This window comes from Bubalus kerabau, chromosome 5, assembly GCF_029407905.1.
Source record: "Bubalus kerabau isolate K-KA32 ecotype Philippines breed swamp buffalo chromosome 5, PCC_UOA_SB_1v2, whole genome shotgun sequence".
NCBI classification, from domain to species: Eukaryota; Metazoa; Chordata; class Mammalia; order Artiodactyla; family Bovidae; genus Bubalus; species Bubalus kerabau.
Genome location: NC_073628.1, coordinates 118,685,141 through 118,708,237, shown reverse-complemented (window position 1 = coordinate 118,708,237; position 23,097 = coordinate 118,685,141). Strand labels below are relative to the sequence as shown.

General features: G+C 46.9%; 1 protein-coding gene across 3 annotated transcripts in view; it reads left to right on the top strand.

The window, feature by feature from the left end:
* Positions 1-23,097, top strand: part of RGS8 (regulator of G protein signaling 8) — a 59,246-nt gene that overhangs the window by 6,661 nt on the left and 29,488 nt on the right. For all 3 annotated transcript variants that reach the window (XM_055582882.1, XM_055582883.1, XM_055582881.1), the window contains exons 3-6: positions 18,313-18,428; positions 19,576-19,648; positions 21,006-21,153; positions 21,557-21,685. In XM_055582882.1, the coding sequence (XP_055438857.1) occupies positions 21,660-21,685 (26 nt within the window). In that variant the 5' untranslated portion in view covers positions 18,313-18,428; positions 19,576-19,648; positions 21,006-21,153; positions 21,557-21,659. The remainder of the gene's footprint in view (positions 1-18,312; positions 18,429-19,575; positions 19,649-21,005; positions 21,154-21,556; positions 21,686-23,097) is intronic.

Here is a 23,097-nt window from a genome sequence, read left to right as displayed (position 1 = left end):
GTAGCCTGCCAGGCTCCTCTGTCCATGGAATTTTTCAGGCAAGAATACTAGAACAGTTTGCCATTTCCTCATCCAGGGGATCTTCCCAACCCAGGGATTGAACATGTGTCTCATGCATCTCCTGCATTGGCAGGCAGATTCTTTACCACTTGGAAAGCCCAATCCATCTTTGACTGTATCCAGTCAAAGGTACAGTTATCACTCATCACAAAAAATGAGAGAAAAAACTAATAATCCAGTGTGTGTATGCATGCATGCGTACTTGTGTGTATACATGTGTATGTGTGTATATATTTCTTTATATCAGTTTCTAAGTACCTAAAAATGGATTAAAAGTTTCCAATTGGGCTTTCATGGGAAGAATCCTTCATTCTAAGATGATGTCCTTCATACTTTTTTGGCAGTAAGATTATTTTTTAAAATAATGGTAATAGCAGATAACCACTTTTAATGTTCTTCTTTGGAAAAATAAAGACTGATGATCCTATGGTTGCTGCCTGGGAATTTTATAAATTTACCAGGACCATGATTTACCGGTCTGGAAATCACTTAAAGGCTACACTAGGAAGTGTAAAAGATACAGAAGGATGACTCCTTGCTCTCTGTGCGAGTGTGCTAAGTCACTTCAGTCATGTCTGACTCGTTGTAACCCTATGGACTGTACCCCACCAGGTTCCTTTAAAGGATTCTCTATGCAAGCATATTGGAGTAGGTTGCCATGCCCTCCTCCAGGGGATCTTCCCGACTCAGGGATTGAACCCACCACTCTTTATGTCTCCTGCATTGGCAGGTGGGTTCTTTACCACTAGGGCCACGTGGGAAGCCCCTCCTTGCTCTCTAAGAGCAAGCAATCCCTGTGAGACAATTAGACATTTGGACAAAATATTGAATAGCTGGCAAGAAGTTAACTTCCAAAGCTATGCTCAGGAAATGGACTATGTCATGATAGGTGAGTAAATTAACATACTTATTATATTCAAGAAAAAAATTAACTGATCTGAGGTAAAAAAATGGTTGATGAAGGTTTCAGAAGAGACCAACACAAATCACCTTTGTCATAAAACCTGGGTTTCATTAGTGGCCAATGTCAATTTTATTCATTAATATTAGAAATGAAGTTGGGGTAGTAGATACATTAAAATTGGCTGATGTGCGAGGAAAGGAGCTGGAAATACCCAGAATGGGTTTGAAATCTGGGCTACTCCATGATGTATGAGTGAGCTTTTGCTGTGTAACGTAATATCCTAAAACTAAAGCAAAATAGCTTAAAACAAAAATCTTTTATTGGGTCATAATTACATGGGTCAGCTGGGCAATCCTGCAGGTTTGTGCAGTTTAGTCAACCTTGGTTGGGCTTGTTCATGTATCAAGTCAGCTGTGGGTTGGATGATGGCTGGATTATCTACTATGGATTATCTACTATCTACTATGACCTCACCTGACTGATAGTTGACTGGCTGTTGACTGGACCAGTAGTAGTGACTGGGTCACATGTTTCTATTCGTCCAATAAGCTCTTCACACGAAGACCATAGGAATCCAAAGTAGCAAGAAAGAGCAAGCCCCAGTTTGCAAGTACGTTTGAAACCTCTATTGCATCCCATTTGTTCCATCCTCTAAGCAAAATCTTCCCAACTCGTTTGCCTCGTGTATACTTCAATGTGCCCAAACATTTCTTCCCTCAGCGTTTGGGCAACGTGGCAGGGCCGTGGACCCCACTTTCTCCAGTGTTCCATATAAATTTATTTTTTACAACCAAAGTAAATATATTTATATCAAAGAACCTAGAGAAATTAATCAGTGTAATACAACCAAAAAAGAAATCTCTCGCAGGTTGGAGATGCTATTGGAACTTTGCAGAAAGGACACCCAAGAGAAAAGGGTTATATTTTGAATGCAAATGTGATTCATTGTTCTCATAAATTGCTATTCAATCATGCAAAATCTGAGATTCAGAAGGAAAAAAATCTTGAGAAGGTTATGAACTCTTTTATCGATCTTTTTGCTAAATAGATCCATATTTTTAAAAATTTCATTGCAATATAATTGACATGTAACACTAGTTTCAGATGCACAGCATATTGATTTGATATTTGTATGAATTGTGAGTTGATGAGCACAGTTGCTGCTGCCGCTGCTAAGTCACTGCAGTCGTGCCCAACTCTGTGTGACCCAATAGATGGCAGCCCACCAGTCTCCTCTGTCCCTGGGATTCTCCAGGCAAGAACACTGGAGTGGGTTGCCATTTCCTCCTCCAAGGCATGAAAGTGAAAAGTGAAAGTGAAGTCGCTCAGTCGTGTCCGACCCTTAGCATGGACCGCAGCCTACCAGGCTCCTCCGTCCATGGGATTTTCCAGGCAAGAGTACTGGAGTGGGGTGCCATTGCCTTCTCCGGATTAGCACAGTAAGTCTAGTTAAAATCTGTCACCACACATAGTCATAAAATTTTTTTTCTTGTGAGTAGAATTTTTAAGGCTTATTCTCTTAGCAAGTTTCAAATATCCAACACAGTACCATTAACTATTGTCAGCATCAGTCAGCTCAGTTCAGTTGCTCAGTCGTGTCTGACTCTATGTGACCCCATGGACTGCATGCAGAAGACAGGCTTCACTGTCCATCACTGGCTCCCAGAGCTTACTCAACCTCATGTCCATCGAGTCGGTGGACTCGGTGCATTCGATATACAAACAAACATCGAATCAGTATGTTGTACGCTTGAAACTAGTGTTACATGTCAATTATATTGCAATGAAATTTTTAAAAATATGAATCTACTGTCACCATGGTGTATGGTAAACATTATATCCCCTGACTTGTTTATATTATATCTAGAAGTTTGTACATTTTGACTCCCTTCACCCATTTCACTCAACCCCCCATCTGTTCACCAATCTATTTCTCTGTGTCTATGCGTTTTTCTTTTTTTCAGCTTCCATATAAGATTACATGGTATTTACTCTTCTCCATCTGACTTGTTTCACTTAGCCTAATGCCTGTTGTTGCACTGATGCTGACCTCTGATTTCTCCATCCTCTTTCACCTAGTTGATGTTGTTTTTAAGTCGCTCAGTCATGTTCAACTCTTTGCCACCCCGTGGACTGTAGCCCGCCAGGCCCCTCTGTCCATGAGACTCTCCAGGCAGAAATAGTTCAGTCAGTTGCCATTTCCTTCTCCAGGGGATCCTTCTGACCAAGGGATGGAAACTGCATCTCCTGCGTTGGCAGCAGATTCTTTTTTCCTCCAGTCCTTCTCTACTCAGCATCTCCTCAAACCTAGATCTGATAATGCAAATGATTTGACCAACATTGCTTTGTTTAAACTTTTTTCTTTCTTTTTTTTTTTTTTTTTACTATCTGTTTGCAATGTACCCATTAATTTACATCCTCCTCTGCGGCCTCCTATCACACTCTACTTTCTACTCCAGCCTCCCTTGAAAGAGTGCTCACTGTTCCCCAACCCCCTGAGGGCACCTCTAGACTCTTTGCCTTTGCCCAGGCTGTTCCTCAGCCTTGAATTCTCCTCTCACTAAACTCCACGGGTCAAAATCCACTGGTCACCTTCAACATGCAGGTCAGATGAGGCTTCCTGGGAGAGGACCTGGTGGACTTGGTCTCTCCCTCCTCCAGCGTTTCTGTGTCACCCTTTGAAGTCCTTAGCCCCCTTATCTATGAGTTAGCATCACTTACTTAAAGCTCTCTTTCTTCTGGATCACCTGAGACATGACAAGGATGCCTCAGTCATGTTTGCAACCCCCACGACGCACAGTCGGCGCCAAGGATTGTTGGCTGAATTGACCTGGTTTTGTGAATTGGGGCAATGTCTGATGCTGCAGTGAACCGGTTGGTGATCATGACCGATCACAGTGGCGCTGTCCTAACAAGAGCAGCTGTCCCCTGGGGGTCATCTGGGGCGGCGCTGGTCAGGGCGTGTAGAGGCCGGCCTGAAGGAAAGGAACTGGCTTGTAGCGGGAGGACGGGTCCCTGGAAACCCGTCGCAGTTCTTGGCCCCTATATCCCACTCCCCGCCCTCCGGAGAAGGTCCTCATCTGAGATCTCTTTTCCTTCATTAGCTGTGCTCGTGGAGTCTCCCCAGCTGCACTTCCTCTGGTCTTTTCTGGCTTTGCTGTTTGTTTATTTGTTTCCCTGTCAGCCTCTTTCTCTGGCTGTGCTTGTAAATAGAGCCGATGACTGCCAGCTCCAGGGCCTGTGTGGTGAACCTGCTGCCCACGTTGGGGTGGCAGGTCTCGTAGACTCTAGAATCCGATGCCAACGGTTCTTTATCCCTGATGCTCAGAAGCTGCTCCAGGCACTGGCCCAAGCTGTCCAAAAGGTTTTTCTCCTGATCATCCAAATGGAACTTTACAGACAGAAGCATCACATGACATGTTCTCTCTGTCCCCTCCCAGCCCTCTCTCTTGCTCCTTGTTCTTGCCACCACATCCCCATCACAGGTTGGGCACCCAACCGAGGGGCACCCAGGCTGGCCTGTGGTGTGGAGTGGCAAATAACATGAAACGTTTCATGCATTACACTCTTCCCTGGCTGGTTTTTAAATCCTCATTGAGAAAGTTAGAACTGGGCTTCCTCTACTTTGCCAGCCATTTCAAATTCCTAAAGCCAGAGCATCCTTGCTTGTTGGCTATGGCAGGAGAGACCTCTTTGAGGCTTAGCCTTTGTCTTTTGCGTCCATCCCGGTCTGTTTTTGAGCCGAGGCAGGTTCTCCTCTCTCTCCTGAGGCCAGTTACCCTGTTTCACCTGCTTCCCCGCTGTGCAACCCTGGGGGACCTCCTCTGCCCCCACTTCCAACCTCAGACCCCTGTGGGCTCTGCTTCTCCCTGCCTTCTGCAGCGCACTGGCCCCTTGGAGGCAGCTGCCAGTGAGCTCGCTGTCAGCGGGAGAGCCTTATAGGCAGTGCCATCCTGCTCGAGTCTGCGGTCCTCCCCCGACTCTGCATGGCAGTGCGCATCATCTGTCAGAGTGCCCCCTCCCCTCCCTCCGCTTCCCCACCCCCTTCCCCGGGAGCTCGCTGCCTTCCCGGTTCATGAGATGCAAAGCCCGGCAGGCGGGTGAGGAGCCAGCGGGAGCTGCATGTTACAGCCGCCCTGCTAGGGGCACCCCCACCCCACCCCCCGAGGTGAGGTGAGCCGCCCCTCAGCAGCCCTCTCCCATGTACCAGGAAGTGGCTGACTCGGTCACTCAGGGCTTCACCGAGCCATGCCCAGCTGGGACCAGCACCAGCCAAACCTGCCCAGCTGCACTGCCCTCCACCAGACAGGTAAGAGAGAGCTGCTCTTCCAGCCCGGCGAGAGGGTCCCCGAACTGGCCCTCCCAGCCGGCCATCCTGAGCCTTGAGTCTTGCTGGGAAGTGCAGGACACCCCAGGGCAGAAAAGGCGCTGTCTGCCTGTCATAACCCTACCCTCCCATTCTCTAACAGAGCTGCTTAGACAGGCTGGGTTAAGTCAGTCACTCTTGCCAGGAGCAAGGGTGCAGGGACATGCCCATTCTTCCCGGACAGTGGGTGCTAAGCTGCCAATATCCTGTTTTTGTTCTTTCTCCTCCCTTGAAACCTCCTTTCTTGTCCAAGGGGACGCAGTATCTCCCTGCAGATCCCTTCGGGGGCTCTGTGATTATGGTTGATTGCTGCCTAGACCGTGACACTTTCTGTTCGTTTCATTCATGTCTTCTTTGCTGTTGTGTTCAGCGGATCGCCGGCACAGCAGTCTGGCTGCCCACAGCATCTGTTCTGTTTCCAGACAGCGTGCAGGTCCCCTGTGCTGCGGGTGACTGATGCAGGTGACACATTCCGATGCAGGAGAACTCACGATCACAGTGGGTTCAAGGGAGATCAAATACATCGGAGGTCACTGATTTTTTTTGTTTTTTTTTTCAGCTTTATTGAGATGTAGTGACAGATAACATTGTAATGTGTTTAAAGTGCCCAATGGGATGATTTGATACATGTATGCATTCTGAAAGGACTCCTACTGTCGAGTTAATTAACACATCCACTGGCAGGTCACCAACTTCTAGTTTCAAATATTTTCCCACATTTTTATTATTGCATATAATGTTGGAAGAATATCAAGTTTTGTTCACATTCTGGATTGTTTTCTTAGACATCGTCTTAAAATGAGACTTGCTGGGATGGTGTGTTTTTTTTTTAAACTGATACAAGTGACATATAACATCATTTTGGTTTCAGGTTACAGCGTAATGATTTGATATATGTATGTATTATGAAAAGATCACCGCAATAAGTCCAGTTAACTTCTATCACCACATGTAGCTGCAATTGTTTTTTGTAGGAGAGGGCAGGTCACCAATTTCTAAGCAGTGAGTTGAGGACACAGTAAACATCTATAGGAGGGGATGCGTCCTTGGCATCAGCTTCTCAGAGCTGTCTAGGGGGGGCGTGGAGGATCGAGGCTTTTCTCTGTGCTAGAGTCATTCCATCTCAGTCTATTGTTTCACTCCATACTTAAAACCTGGCTGAAGGTCCTCATAGGTGTTTATCTTGGGATGCTTTCAAACTAATGAAATAGGAAGGAAAGCCTACCCCTTCCTGCAACTTGGGTTATTTTTGGATTATTTGTTCCTACAGTTTTGGAAAATTCCAGGTTTTTTGGGGAAGATGCAGGAGGTGCTGGAAAGTGGGGGAGTGAGATAACGGTTATCGCGAGAGCATCTAAGTGCTTGGGGGAAAGTTCAAAGCTCTAACTGGCAATGTGTTATTATGCTGATGATGGCTTTTACTTTTAGTTCGGGAATGGTATCCCTGTGAGCACTCAATCAGTCTGGCAAACTGTTTTTATTAACCATTTGCTCTTTGCTCAGTCCTTAGAATAGGTGTCCTAGTAGAAGATCGATGGGAGAGGGGTGAATGGGGATTGGAGAGTGTTGGGTGGCCCCTAGTCCACCGTGGCCTGGCCAAGGTAAGCTGCTCCTGGAGACCCTGTTATTTTGGCATTAAAATTTTTTTTCACACAGAGCTTTATGCACAAAGGAATCTTAAAACTTTCTCATATTCTTTGTCCAGGTGAATCAGACTTTCACTTGAAGCCAAGGTCTTTCTCCTATGGGTCAGTGAGCTTCAACCACAAGAGTCATTTCACAAATGCCAGGGACTCCCAAGGGATTGAGTAAGAGGTAGATGGTTGGCTGCACAAAATCCATCTTATTACCATTTAAAAAATCCTCCAAATGTGGGTCTCAGGGATGGGTCAGCAGCAGCAGTACTGAATGTGATGCCATGTTGTATAGAGTGGAAAAAGCCCTGGTGGTCCTGGGTTCAAGTCTCCCTAGGGTCATTAATTGAATTACCCTGTGCCCTTCACTCAGGGATCCTGTACAGCTTTGCTTTTATCATCTGTAAAATGGGTACAATAACAAGGGCCCAACTTACCTCCAAAAGTTTTTATGAGGATCAACTAAAAAATGATGATAGCTGCCAGTTGTCAAGATGCGCTGGGCAACTTTACTAGGTATTTTCCTCACATGATGCTGTTTAATCCTTCCAACTTCCCTAAAACTTAAGTCTCCAGGAGCTTAAGAAACTTGATCAGCTAAAGAAGTGAAAGCAATTTTTAGGTTTTGGTGGTGCCATACAAATACAGGTTTTGTTGTGTATCACGACTTCATGGCTTAGGATATTTATCCTGCTAATCCTTTCCCAGGCTCCCCTATCCCATGTGTTTGCTCATTTCATTTCTGTCCAAATACTTACAGCTCTAGAGCCACTAGAAATGCTCCTTGCTTTTCCTCTGTCTTGAAAATTAGAATACTTTTCACTGTTCAAGAAGCATCAACATTCTCATCAGAACCTTTATCAGGACTCTCTGTTTGGAATTTCCAAAAAGCTTTTGAATCCTTCAATAAAAGGTCCTAAAAAGAAGAGGGTCTCAGAAAAGCTGAATGGCTTAAGGTAGATTCCTTCCAGGGCCTTGTCTCTCAAGGAAAAGTGTCAGAATTTGCTCAGCGTCTTTGTGCATCAGAGCGCACCCACACAGCCCGTCCCTCCTCCCGCCCCCAGTGCAGACATTCATGTGTGCCCGGCACAGGCCTGAAAGCAAAGCATTTCATTTTCCAGGGGGGTCTGCGAAGGTAGGAATAGATCCCAGCAGGAGAGCTGCCCCCAATCTCCACACCACCATTTCCTGCCACTGTTGGTGTGGCCAGCCACCATGCCCGGGTCTGATGGCTGTGGAGCTTCTTTTTTGCATAAATCTGGCTAGCTGGCTGGACTGGACCTGGCAGGGAGGACATAAAAGCCATTGGCTGAAGTGATTAAAAATGAAGGATTAGAAACAGCTGATTTTATATTCAGAGGAGGGGGAGAGTGCTGAAGCTGCTTTCTGCCCACAGCTGTAGACCCTGATGGCAAATGGTAAAGCTTTTGTTACTGTCTATGAAGGGGAAGAGACTGATAACCAGCACCCTGGCACTGCGACATAGGAGGAGAGCCACACTCCTATTGTGGCAGGGCCTCGTGCACTCACATCTCAGCCCCAGGGCCTTGAAAACTAGGTCCCGCTGCTTCTCCATCTCCTGCCCTGCTGCCCCATCCTCTGTACCCTCCCCTCTACCCCTGTGTGGTGTCGGACCTCTGTCTTCTATGACTCTGATGCTCTCAGTGTGACTTCATGTTTTGATAAGGCTGAAGAATTTACAATCCATATTTGCTTTAATATTATTGAATTCTTACAGTAGCTCAGGAAGTTGGCATTGCTTTAGTATTCTGATTTCACAGAGGAGACAGCAAGGTCTTAAGCCAAGATAACTCAGCCACGAATAGGATAAGTTGGAGTTTGAACCCTTTTTACTGGACCTGATAGCTCATACCATTTCTGTAATTCCTTGCGGCCTCTTCCAGTCATCATCCTTGCTCCAAAGAGCCTCACTCACTCACCTGTTTTCTGGTTCAGTTAAGTTCAGCAAACATTTATTGAGCATCTTCTTGGTGCCAGGCACTGGGCTAGGTGTTGGAGATGTAGAGAGGAAAAATCTTTTACCTGTGTCGTCTGTATAGGTCATGAAATGGACCTATACCACCTGGTTTCATTGCTTGGCGCATAGGAGATACCTAAGGGTTAGTTGAATAAATGAATGAAAGAATGGATACAGTTTCCTGTCCTTGGTGAATTTAAGAGACTGGGTAGGAGCTGAGAGTTGTAGGCACTTAATCATGCCGGGTGCTGAGGTAGAGAAGTATGTCCAGGAGCACAGAGTAGGACACTTGCAAAACCTGGCTGTGCGGGGGAGCCTGCTTGGAGGAAGTGGTCCTGAGTGCAGCCAGAAGGGTGAGGAGGCAGAACAAATTGCAGAAACAAGGCCTAGAGACTTGGAACCATGATGTGTGCTCAAGACTGTGAGCACTTTGGAGTTACTAGAGCATGAAGCATCAGCCACTGGGGTGGTGGGCAACTCTCAGGTAGGTGGGACCTAGCTCCTGAGGACTTTATGTGTCAGAATATTTAAGCTTGAACTTTATCCCGAGGCTTGGGCTTACAGGTTGTGAGGTGAAGGGACCATAATCATGTTTTACATAGGTGATTATGGCTGCAGACTGGAGTTGAATTTAAGGAGATAGGCTGGATCACAGAGCCCGAGAACAAGAACCAGGAACTATGAGCCAGGAGGTGAACCAGAGCAATGGTAGTAAGGAGAGGAGGCAGGTGTAAAAACTGAAGGAGATTTAATCAGTATGGTTTGGTAACTGCTTGACTATAGGAGATGAAAGAAAAGGTGTCATCTCTAATTGCTTCCCTATTTTTGGCTCGAGTTACTCAGTGGATGTTGGTGCCAGAAGCTGAAACCAAAGATGGCAGAGAAAGCCAAGATTTGTAGGTATATGGGGGAAGGGTGGGGGGAAATGGGTCAGGAGAGGAAGCGGAATGATGTGCTCAATTTTTAGATAGAGCTGCATATGTTGTGCCCGGGGAATATCTGAGAGGTATATTCAGCAACCATGGGCTATAAGAATGTTTACAATTGGGAAAAGGGCCAGAATTAGAGGAAAGTATTTGGAAATGGTCAGTATATCTGTGTAGTTAGGAGTGCGGACAAGGATAAGATTGCCCAAGAAGCATTTAAGGAGAGGAGAACAGGAAGCCAAGGTTAGAAAGCAGGAGAATATCAATATTTATGCTTTGAGAAGAGGAGGAGCTAGCAAAGAAGACCAAGGGGAAGGGCAGTTAGGAGAGTGTCAGGTCGAGGAGGCTAAGGGAGTAGGAATGCTAGAAGTGACAGGTCACCGTGGTGGATGCAGTGAAGAGGTCCTTAAAGACAGGTGTCATTGGATGTCACAGGATGGGGGGGGTCCCTGTTTCAGGGCAGTGGTGGGGATGGAAGCCAATTGTGAAGGGCTGAGGATGGGATAGGAAGTGGGGAAACAGGAGATGCTGTCAGACAGCTTTGCTGACAAAGTGAGGAATACCCAAGGGGGATTTTTTAAAATGAAAGAGTACTTTTATTTATAAGTGTAATGGGGGAGAGAAAGAATAAAGATAGAGAGTTGATCAAGCAGGGAGGGTTAAGTGGGGAAGCAGGACCTCTAGGAAGAATTTGCCCTGATAGACACACCTGCGAGGGGTGGATGTGCATAGACTTGCAGATGAGGAGACAGGAGAAGAGGTTGAGATTATTTCGTACCTGAGGGCTTAATGATCATGATGAACCAGGAGATGAGGCTGTGGACATGTGAAGGATCATATTACAGAAGCCCTCTCTTCTCTATGGACTTCCCAGGTGGCTCAGTGGTAAAGAATCTGCCTGCAATGTAGGAGATGTGGGTTCGAATCCTGGGTCAGGAAGATCTGCTGGATGAGGAAATGGCAACTCACTCCAGTATTTTTGCCTGAAAAATTCCATGGACAGAGGAGCCTGGAGGGTTACAGGCCATGGGGCTACAAAGAGTCGGACATGACTGAGCGATGGAGAATGAACACGCGCACTCTTCCTTACTCTCTGGCTTCCTGCCCTTTGACTGCCTTCGCAGAAGCCAACTGGCCACTGGGAAGCTAATTTGTAAAAAGTGAGTTCACTGTGTAAGGCTCAGGTCACAATAGGGGCAGGGAAGGGTTGGGGATGTAAGCGAACAGGTCATCCTTTGCATCCTCATCCAAGGGTGACTTGTGGCCCTGGATTCTGGATGTTTGGGCAGCTCAGAAGTGGGAGGAAAGGAAGTAAGTAGCTGGATGGTGTTCTAATAGCTCTGTGCTGAGTCCTGACTATGGCTCTAAGAAATGTGACTTTGGGCAAAGTCTTTAAAGTTTAGGTTCTGTAGGTGATATCTGAGAGTCATACCCACTCTAAACCTCTATGAATTTTAGCACCTGCTCCCTAGGAGTCAAATAGTTTTTCGTTTTTGTTTTTTAAGTTGATTTATCCATGGGGAAGAAAGCTTACAATGGAAAATAAACAGGAAATCAATTTCTATTCAAATTGCATCTTTCATATTTTGATTTCCTTGCACTAACAGTTTACACATATGCTCTTTTTACTAAAGCATATCTTGTCACACTAAAAAAAAAAAAAAATTAGGCATACTATCAAAAATACACAAGTCAAGAAGACAGGACAACTTAGCTTTGATCCCCTTGCACTCACCACCCTGGGTGATTTTTAAGCAATTTCCAGATAACGTATCATTTCAATGTTAAATATTTCCAGGTGTATTTCTAAAGAGTAAGATTGCTTAAGGAAAAAAAAAACCCTCAGTATTGATATCACATTAACAATAATATCTAATCAGTGCTCCCACTTCCCCCAATTGTCTCATAATATTTTTTTATGTCTTTAAATTCAAATCGGGGTTCAAGTTAAATTTCACACACTGTATTTGGTTGATGTGCTTCTTAAGTTTTTGTTTTGTTTTTTAACACTGATGGCCACTGTCTGAGAGTCCTGTAATTCCACAATAACTCCTGATTTCATGTCATTTCTCCCAGTGTAGGTCTGCCATTTAATTTTAGGAGCTCTAGGGAACCACTGCAGTTTAGACAACAAAGCCTCCGAAGATTCATTTTAAAATTCCTTCTAGACAAGCTTAGAAGGAGAAGTATAAAAATAATGAATAAAGAAAAGAGGGTAGAAAGAAGGAAAGGCTGTAGGGAGTCATAAGGAGACACACGAAGGCTCAAGGGGGACAAAAGAAAAGGGCTTTTGTAGCCGGGACTTGAGTAACGCCCATCCACCAAGAAACTTGAAAATCCTTACAAATGTGTTTCATACTTTTTTTTTTTTGCTGTTACCTGGCTTAGCAAGTGGCAAACATGAATCTTTAAACAATAACATCCTATCTATTTAGCGTGTTTTCCCAGACAGCTTATCATATAGCTGAGTGGGTATCGTTGAAGTCATCCCCTATGTAAAGTGGGGAAGGGTAGGAATTCTAATTCCCATTTTACAGATGATGAAACAATTGATACAGCTAATAATGGTGGCTTACAGTCACTTGCCGTTCATCAAACATTATGCTGAACTTGATGATGTTATCTAATTGGATCCTTTTAACAAGCTGATGACATTGGTATAATGATCGTTATAATCTTTATAGCAAACTGATGACATGCTGAAAATAACACTCAGAGAGGGAGAATAACTTGCCCGCAGTTACAGATCTGGGGAAATCAAGGAGCAGAGATGGAAATTCAGGGCTGTCAAACCCACTGTTCTTTTTTTCCAGGTCAGTCTACTCTCTACTAAGTCATCAATCTTGTTCTGCATAGACTTGCTCACTGGCAAAATTCCATTTAGAGAGTAGCACAGAGCATCACCAAATATAATAACAGGGTACAGTGTGCTGGAATTTGCAAAGCATTTTCCTTCCCACAGACTGTCTCATTTCTTTCTTATAACCACCTTGAAAAATAGGGCAGGTGTGTTAATTTGTGTTTTACAGATGAGGAAATTGAAATTCAAAGCTCTTGGTTATGTTAGTTGGTAATCATGCAGCTAGTGAGGGCAGTGAGTGTCACGGAGCCAGTTTGCAGCAGAGTGAGGATCAGAGGCTCTTTCTTCTGATTCCAGAGCCCATGTTTCTCAGGTCCTCTTTGCAAACCTCCTGGGCCCACACCTTTAGCTGCTGACTTTTTTTCCATGCCCCCTCTGATGTTCCTTGTGCAAAGTCGAGTAGGCTTATTACAAATTAAATATCAGGAAGCTCGAACTGATGAACAGGAAGGAAATGAGGCTGCTAATGCTTAGAGGAATGGAATCGAGATGCATTTTTTTTTTTCTAGCAGAATTTTGGGCCAACTGGCCTCTTTCTGTCCTTCCCTTCCCTGTGTCCTTCCAGTCTCCATGGAAACCCCAAATCAATGTGGCATATGTTGATTCATGTTTCTACTGTTACTAGGAAGCTACAAACTGGAAATTGCTTTTAAAAGATTTGTGGAAGAGCTTTAGCATGCTGACCAGAATTCAAATCTAATATCCAAATGACTGTTTTATTAAAAGCTTTTAATGTGGTCCTATCCTAGGTGGTATGTTGATGAAATCAGCACACAGGGGGCATTTGGCAATAAACCTCTGCTTCCACTATCGTGGCTTTTAAAAATATTATATTGCAGTCTTTAATTCCCTTTATCTTCAATGTAATTACATTTCTGTGGCCTGTGTGACAACGCCAGGTGTCCTTTAGCTCTTGATTAATTCCACTCTGCCCCGACCAGGCAGTTGGGAACAATAGTTTGCAGATGCCGTAGGTACCTGGACGGCTGCCCCTGGGTGTCATTAAGGTTGGTCTGACTTCCATCTTGACCTGGAGACTGCAGAAGTCTGGTGTGTTTCTGCCATAAGGAATCCTCGGTGATTTTTCACATTTTCTCATGAACTGAAAATCAAATGCAGCTGACATTTATTAAACACCTGCTCCATACCAGGCAATGAAAATTGATAGCAGGGGGAACGAGTCAGAGAGTCTGTCTTTGTGGCGCACACAGTCATTTGGGAGGATCCGAAAACATAAATCACAAGGATAAACTACAGGCTGTGATGCGGGCTGTCAGAGAATCACAGCACAGCGCGATGTCAGGATGGGGGGATTCCTCTCGACTGAGGGAGCTCTGGAAAAGCTTTGGAAAGGCAAAGTTTTAGCTTGGAGATATTGGGTTTCAGGAAGGAACTGGGAGTTAAGAGACAGACCCAGAGTGGAGACATTCAAAGAGACTAGCTGAGGAATCAGGTGTGTGCTTGCATGCGTGTGTGTGTGTGTGTGCACGCATGCACATGCCTGGGTGTACAACGGGATGTGAGACTGGATAGGTAAGTGAGACCAGATTATTGGAATATCAGGCAGAATAGGGAGTTACAGTGGAGCCTGTTACACAGATGATCTGCTTTGTTGTTGGTTGTTGCTGTTCAGTCGCTCAGTCATGTCCCACTCTTTTGCAACCCCGTGGACTCTAGCCCACCAGGTTCCTCTGTCCATGGGATTTTCCAGGCAAGAATACCAGAGTGGGTTGCCATTTCCTCCTCCAGGGGATCTTCCCGACCCAGGGATCAAACCCGTGTCTCCTGCACTGCAGGTGGATTCTTCCCACTGAACCACCAGGGAAGATTTGCTTTATGGATCTATTCAGTAGGTTACTCTTGTGGTAGTGGAGTGTGCCAGAAGGTTTGTGGGGAATGGGGGTGATGAAATAGGGACAGGAAGATCAGTTATTTAGGGGAGGTGGAAAGGCATGCATTGTGCTGGATGCTGATAACCTCTGACATGGCAGCATCAATGGATGCAAGATGAGGAAATTCAGAAATAAATCAGAAATACAATGACAAGGTTTAGAAATCAATTCAGCAAGAGAAATGGAGGGAAAGAAACCCCAGATACCTGCATTTATTAACTTGAGGGTCTGGAACACAGTGATGTCATGAATGCACACAGGAGCCCAGCAAGAATGGAGGACTTGGAGGGGAACGTGGTTGTTTTGGAGACAGTTGAGAGTCTGCAGGATCTGAGAGGGGTGGGGCTGTCTAGAAGACCTCTTGAAGTGCAGCATGGAGCTCAAGACAGCTAGGACCAAAGTCCTGATTCTGGAGAGAAGCTGTGACCAGTGCTTGGGAGAATGGAGTTCCACAGAGGAGCAAGTGCAGAGAGGGACGATCATCGAGGTGCCCGGCAGCCAGAAGTGCCGAGAAGCCAGAGCAGGGCTTGCAGTGATTGCTTTCCCAGGAAAAACCATGAGTCGCAACCTGAGATGCTGTCCTATGCCTAGTTTTCAGCCAGCAGCTCAGGAGCTGTAAACAGAGATGAATCCAGAGTTCTATGTCCCTGGACCAGAGTCCAAGTAGCAAGGGCCTTTCTCATTAGCCCTCCAACCTGCTTGCCTTTTCCTCTCTCTCTCCTTTGGAAAGAAAACCATGCCAGGATACATATCCTCTCAGTTCAACTTAATTTCCCACCCCTAAATTCTTTATACACCTGCCTCTATAGGAAGGAAGATAAGAGTCCTCCCTTAAAAAATTATTTATTTGACCTCACTGGGTTTTGGTTGGGGCATGCGGGATCTTGGGGGCTTTTCAGGTGGAGCTAGTGGTAAAAAATCCATCTGCCAATGCAGGAGACTCCAAAGACGTGGGTTGGATCCCTGGGTCAGGAAGATCCCCTGGAGGAGGAAATGGCAACCCACTCCAGTATTCTTACCTGGAAAATTCCACGGACAGAGGAATCTGGTGGGTTACAGTCCATGGGGTCGCCAGGAGTTGGACACGACTGAGTCCGCGTACCTGAACCACTTGGGATCTTGAACCTGGACCTGCTACCCTGGGCCACCAGGGAAATACCTAGAGTCCTCCCTTGGGAGGGACCTGTCTAGGTCTGTGCTGCTCAAACTGGGGTGCTGTGAGTTTACTCCTTGGTGTTTAGGAGAGTTAGTAAATAAATAAATAAATAAAAAGTTTGCAGTGCTTTTAATTTTCTTTTTACTCATGTTAGAGTCATGTCTACACACCCTCATCCCTCTGCTCTTTATATTCCTGTTCTTTCTTTTAAAACTTTATTAATTATGGTATTTCTCCTTAAATGTTTGGGTTGGCTTATTGACTTGCTGCAACTGTATTAATTCTCTAAAAGCTAGTTGAAGATTCTGATGCCTGGTTAATATGGGTCAGCTTCCACTTGAGAGTTGGGCTCCTGTACAACACTCCCCTGCCTCCTCAGGGCCTTTAAATCCTGGATGCTGGACTGGGCAGTGTAAGACTTGGAGGAAGCCTCCAGCCGCCTGTGTTAGCACTGGTAAAGGGGTCCCACACTGACCCTGCGTTTGTATTCAGGCGAAAGGTGGAATAGGCTGGAGGCACTGAGTTTGGTATCAGACACGCAGCTCTGTTGCTTATAAATGGCTTTTCTCTGTTTTCCCATCTGTAAAACAGATGATAAAGACGTTGATCTTGTAAGTTTGTGTTAGTCACTCAGTTGTGTCCAACTCTTTGCAACCCCACGGGCTATGACCCACCAGGATCCTCTGTCCATGGAATTCTCCACATAAGAATACTGGAGTGGATTGCCATTCCCTTCTCCAGGGGGTCTTCTGGACCCAGGGATGGAACCCAGGACTTCTGCATTAGGCAGATTCTTTACCATCTGAGCCACCAGAGAAGCCTGTAAGTTTTTGGTGAGAGTTAAATAAGATAACAAAGTGCAACGTTTAGCACAGTGTCTGGCACATACTAGTTAGTTCAGTCACTCTTTCATGTCCGACTCTGTGACCCCATGGACTGCAGCACGCCAGGCTTCCCTGTCCATCACTAACTCCTGGAGCTTGCTCAAACTCGTGTCCATTGAGTTGCTGATGGCATCCAACAATCTCACCCTCTGTTGTCCCCTTCTCCTCCTGTCTTCAATCTTTCCCAGCATCAGGATCTTTTCCAGTGAATCAGTTCTTCTCATCAGGTGGCCAAAGTATTGGAGCTTCAGCTTTAGCATCAGTCCTTCCAATGAATATTCAGAACTGATTTCCTTTAGGATTGACTGTTTTGATCTCCTTGCAGTATGAAAGGAGTATGAACAGTATGAAAATGGCACATACTAAGTGCTCATTAAACATTAGCCCTGGATGAGGAATTCAGGGGTGGATCCACCTTATAGTATAAACTTACCTTGGATTGCTGCTGCTGCTGCTAAGTCGCTTCAGTCGTGTCCGACTCTGTGCGACCCATAGACGGCAGCCCACCAGGCTCCCCCGTCCTTGGGATTCTCCAGGCAAGAACACTGGAGTGGGTTGCCATTTCCTTCTCCAATGCATGAAAGTGAAAAGTGAAAGTGAAGTCACTTGAGTCGTGTCCAACTCTTAGCGACCCCATGGACTGCAGCCTACCAGGCTCCTCCGTCCATGGGATTTTCCAGGCAAGAGTACTGGAGTGGGGTGCCATTGCCTTCTCCATACCTTGGATTAGGGAAGCACTCATCGCTGGGCTTTTATTCACCGGTTTATCTGTGTGCCTCTTTCTGATGGTACAGTTCACCAGGAAAATGCCCAGACGTGAACGATTCTCTTTATGCTTTAATTCGAAACCCCAGTTTGCCTCGGGGTTCAGGACAGGAATTTGGAGGGATAGGAAACGCTTGTTTGCATCTCCTTTTATAACACGAAGTTCCCTTTACCTAACAGAGGGGCACTGTGGACATTTTCAGAGAGACACTATGAGTCACTGTGGAGGCAGCATCAGAATTTTTATTTCATCCTATCATCAGTGTGGTTGCGGCAGAGTCATTGCACTGCGAGGGTCCAGGCTATGCACCAATAGATCTGCCAGGAAAGACTGCGTTCTGGTGTGACGTAGTAGAAAAAGCTCTGCTCTAAAAGTCATAAGGAAGCAAGTTCTGGTCCTTGAAGTGCTGCTGACGCGTGGTGTCACTTTGAAAAAGGCAGGTCACCTTTTCTACCCTCAGTTCTCTGATCTGTGTCACTGTCTCTTGACTGTGGCAAGGGATTGTTGAGTGACAACACATGACAATGCTTTCTACATTGGGAACGGGTCAACAAAGAGTTTGGTATCTTTAGAATAAAAGCATCACTTTCCATAGTGATATCTGCTGATATCTCCAGCGAGTGATGCTTTCTGGGTTTCAGGAATGATTTGTAGCAAAGTCTAGGTGCATTGGGAGCTAGTTCCTGGGTGGGAGCAGGAGGCGGTGCCTTAGAGACCTGGAGTGGAATGAGGAGAAAGAAGGTAAGTAAGCTTTATCCCAGGGCAGCGGTTCGTAAACTTGAGCATGCATTGGAATCACCCGGAAGGCCGGCCCCATCCCCAGAGTCTCCAATTCTGTAGGTCTGGGGGTGGGGCCTAAGACTTTACATTTCGAACACATTCCCAGGTGATGCTGACATTGCTGGTCCAGGGACCACGCTCGGAGAATTACTGTACTAGGGCAAGCAGGAAGAGAGAGTCCTCCTTGTGAAACTGAACCGGGCAGTGTGAAGATCCATGTGGGTAAGGCGATTTGAAAGGAAAAAAAAAAAAAGACTGTAGAAGATAGAAAAATAGAGATAGTGTGCGGATTGGGCAGAACAAAGGGAAAAGTCTCATTCCGTGACAAATGCAAGTCGGGGGAAGTTGCTAGGTGATGGATGAGAGAGAGGGGTGAATTTCCAGTGTAGGGAAACCCAGGTGAGAGGCAAGAGCATCGATTTGGAAATGTACAAGTCTGGGGAGGTGGAGATTTCTCATTAAGAAGTGAGGAGTGGTGTGGTTGGTTCTGGGGACTGGGATGGATTGGGGGGGACCAACGCCGCTGTGGGGTAAGAGGGACAGCTGAGCTGTGGCAGAGGGGGATAATTTCAGCACTGTGTGGTGTGGCTTGGCAGTGCGGCACAATAGAAATTGGGAGAAAGGGGGTGGAATTTAGATGTGTGACCTGCCCCATAGCTTTCTTGCTCTCTGCATTTATCACATCACATCACACCCAGCAAGACAGCCCCCCTCCTCCTGGTTCATTAGGAGATTTGATTCGGCTTGGCTCCTGCTGTCAGCAGCTGTCTGGGGGCAAAATCTTTATGCTCCCTGCTCCCTAAGCAGCAACCAGCCTTCAGCCAGCAGCAGAGCTCATTAGAAGACGCCCCCCACCCCCCACCCAAACCCTTCATTTTCAGCTCACTGGTGGCGGGAAAGAGTTAATACCTCCAGCTTCGCTGCCCCCCTGGGCAGCCTCTGGGTGCTGAGGGAGGCAGCTCTGGGCTGTGGGAACTTCTCCCTGAGCTGCTGAGCTGCAGCCAGAGGAGCAGTGAAGCAGGTTAGTGAGGCTGAAGACGGAGATGCAGGAGGAGTGCCAGGCAAGCTCCACTCAGGGGCACCTCCTGCATCCTGCCAATGAGGATGGGTGTGCAGCCTGTGCCCGGGAGCTGAGCCGCCGCCCGCTGGGTGTAGGCTGCTTCAGTATTTACCGAATGTGACAAGCAGAGAGAAGAGCTTTCAGCGGGGCCGCTTGCTGCCTGGCTCAAGTGGTGGGAGGTGTGTTGTGCATGCAGGCATGTGGATATGTGTGTGTGTGCGTGCGCAAGTGTGCTTCCGTGTTCATGCACACATGCCCTTCACCCGCCAAGGATTTGACTGCTAAGAGAAAGATCTACTCTTTCCTCAGAGCTCCTTACCCGCAGCCTCTCTGACCATCCTGTTGGCAAAGACGCGCAGGCCATGAGGACTGGTCAAAGACAGTGAGTATCGCTTGGGTTACTCTCTTTCCTCTCTGGGGTGCCCGTGTGAGCTGATTGCATTATCCATATTTAATTAACCTGCCTCTCCATGCATATTGATTGCTTTCTTCCCGCTGAGGCTCTTAGTTCCTCTTCCCTCTTTATAAATCTTTGCTCTTCGCTTTTAACCTTTTTTTTTTTTTCTTTCCCCTTGAGTATCCTCACTTTCTAATGTGTCTCAGCCTGTCTGCCCCAGAGTCACCTGTAACTCGATGCCCACTTATTAGGGCACATGGACCATGGTACCATCATACCTTTGACCTTCCTGGGCTCTGGGTAACCCCAAACTCTTCTATAAATTGAGGGCCAAGTAGGGTGAGAGCCCCTAGGTGCTGGGATGAATGAGAAAGGTGGGGTCAGGGTATCCTGCAAACTCTTACATACTTGACTCTAAGCTGATATAAGGGGCAGTGGAGGGGTTTAAAGGGCAATAGTGGCCAGTGTTGGATGCAGAAGAGAGAGAGGCAGAAGTCTAAGCAGCCTTGGGAAGCCGGCATGGATGGTGGTGGGACCGAAGAGCCGCAGGGCAGGGACAAAGGCCAGGTGACACCGCCCAGGTGACCTTGCCTGCTGTGACTGTGGGTGGTAGTACCTGATTCTGCTCGGCTCCAAGCTAATAAAGGCTCCTGGCCTGGGGGTCCCCCTCCTCTGGGGCTCTAACCCACAAGTCAATGAAAATGAGGCTAAGATACCGCAAGTAATGATTCCTGGTGACGCTTATGGCTGTGAAGGACTTTGATTTCCTGACTTCTGCGCTAGCAGGTATACGCACTGTTAGGGCAAAGATTGAGGAAACGTCCCTGCCAGGAACACAGCCGTAGCTCAGTCCCCTGCACACAAAGTCTAATTCTTTTCCCTTCCAGTTTTAAGAAAGTAGTCTTTTAATTTGTTTAATTATAGTAGTATGAGAGAAGGTTTTTTTTTTTTTTTTAAGTATTGGTGAAATGTTCCGGTGATATCAAAATAATTTAACCTGCGTAGATCTTGCTGGGGCTGTATCTATCTAAATTAGGTTTCTTTGAAAATGGATTCTATGTTTGGTGTCAGGGTTCCCAGGGGAACCCTTAATGGATAGGCTGCTCTCCTCACGTGTTTCTTCCTATCAGTTTTGTCTGTGGGAACAAAGGGTTTGATGCCCTGAGAGTGGGACCCCCCAGGAGAGAGAGGGGATCAAGTCAATCAGGCCTCTACCTGGAGATCCCCGTTTCCCTGATGTGCTTCCTGCTTCAGGTCAGGGACAGGCCAGTCCCCAAACTGTGGAAGGTCAGGCAGTCTCCATCTGGGATGGAGAGAGTGACTTGCATATTCATTTCTTCAGCCTGTGCCTGTGATCCCTGCAAAGGAGCAAACCTGAGCGGTGACAGTGCCTGACGAGCCTCCCTTGGAGTTCTTCCAACCTTCCTCCCGCTCACGCGCTCCCCGGGCTCCGGCACTCCCACCTCCGGGACAGGTCCCCTTGGAGGGAGGTGAGAAACAGCCAATCAAAGGATTCTGGAGCAAGCGCTGACCCCTCCTCCCCCACCCAGGGCTGGCTGGTCACTTGGGCCCCACTCGAGTAAGACATAGGGAACAGTCATCTTGGGCTTGCGATGCTGTGCCTTCCTCCCCAGGGAGGGGCTCGTGTCCCACTTTACGCTGATGGTCAGTAGCCGGGGAAGCAGGGACTCCCGACCACCAGGCAGCAATGTGAAGCCACCCAACACCTGATCCTCATCCACCCTGGTTGGTCACCCTTGGTCAGGACCAGCAGACGTTCGTGGGGGACAGGGGTGTGTGGGGAGGTATTTCCTTGGCAGACGGTCACCTGCTAGGACGTGCAGTGCAGTCAGAGAGGGGGGCCCCCTCTTACAGCAGATTCTTTGATTTTAGGTGAGAGGACGTGAAAGGGTAAATCCCTGAGCCCTGCAGTCTTATCTCCCGCCCTGTCGTCCCTGCACATCAGCCAGAGGGTTAACCATAAGTGGGCGCCCGTATGGCCGCTTTACTGATGCCACGCAGGTAACTGATGCTAACATGTCTTCTCATCTTTCTTTCCTCTTTTTCCACCTTCCCACCTGCCCTGCTGTCTGAGCCAGCCCCAAACCTTCTAATCCTGTGGGTGGATCACTGGCCTCCATCCCCCAGGCCTCCTGTGTGGACTGTGCTGTGTTTGCCTGGATGCTTCTTGCAGAGTTGGGGCCTTGCAAGCAGAACCTGCCTTAGCACCAAGCCCTGCCCTACAGGGTGGGACTCAGAGGGTGGGACTGTGCATGAGCTTGTATTGAACCATTTAGGGTCTCTCTTTGTTACTGGGATAGAGAAGAAAGATGAGGGCAAGTCCTTTGTTTTTAAAGTAGCCTTAACCTTTGACTCTTGCTTCTGCTCCTGTTATTTCAGACCTAATGAAAAGGTTAAGTCTCAATTAGACAAGATAGAAAGTCAGAACTATTTTGCCCCAAAGGATATTTTATGGAAGATTTTTGCAAACTATTTGGAAGACTCACTGTTGTCTTGGTAACAAGCAGCACCCTTTACACTGGCCCCTGCTAAACCTTGTTAGATGGCTTGCATGGATTTGCCACTTACTGAAGTCCTCTTAATTGCTCTTTTGGGGGCATTGACCTGACTATTCACTGACTGATGTTTCTGAGGCACCGAGGAATGAGCCAACTCACTCTGAGTTGGTTCTGGCCTGTGGTGCAGCCTGGGCAGGACCTGCACTTGAATTCATGGAATGTGATGATTCAAGGGCCCTTAATCCAGTTGCTCCAATAGCCTGGTGCTGGGACACCCTGTGATTTGTAAGAGCGAGTGGACATGACATGCTCACTGTTGAGGGAGAGAGAATGGCTGTAGCCATGTTTTGAAATGCAAGGAAATCGATGGCTTTACAGTGAGCCTGGCTGAGATGAGAGCTGGGGGCACAGGGCGTGCAGGAGAGGAGATATTTCTGGGGCCTTGGATGTTCTGGCCTTAAAAGGCTCCTTGGAGATGGGCTGTGCATGTGTTGTCCACCCCCGCGAAGGTAATACCATCCCCGTAGACGTTTGCCGGATGAGATGTCTGTGAACAATGACCGGGGTCAGAGATGAAAACCCATTTGAAGTAAAAGAGCTTGAATTGGATCTCACAACTGTGCCCAGGTCCATGATTTGTGAAAATGAGGAAGGGAAACCAGGATGGAAGAAGTTCCTTTTAACAAGGAGAATAACGTCTTCTTGGACTATTTCCAGGGCAAATTGTCACCAGTGTGTACATGGCGGTCCCCTTTTATCAGCCACTTTTAAGTCCTGCTCATCCCAAACTCCTCCCTCTTACCTTTGCCCTCCATCCAAGGAGTGGTCATGGTTAGAGGTCAGGGGTCAATGAACTTAATCTATCAGGATCCAGGGAGTAAATATTGTCAACTTCATCGGCCATACAGTCCATCC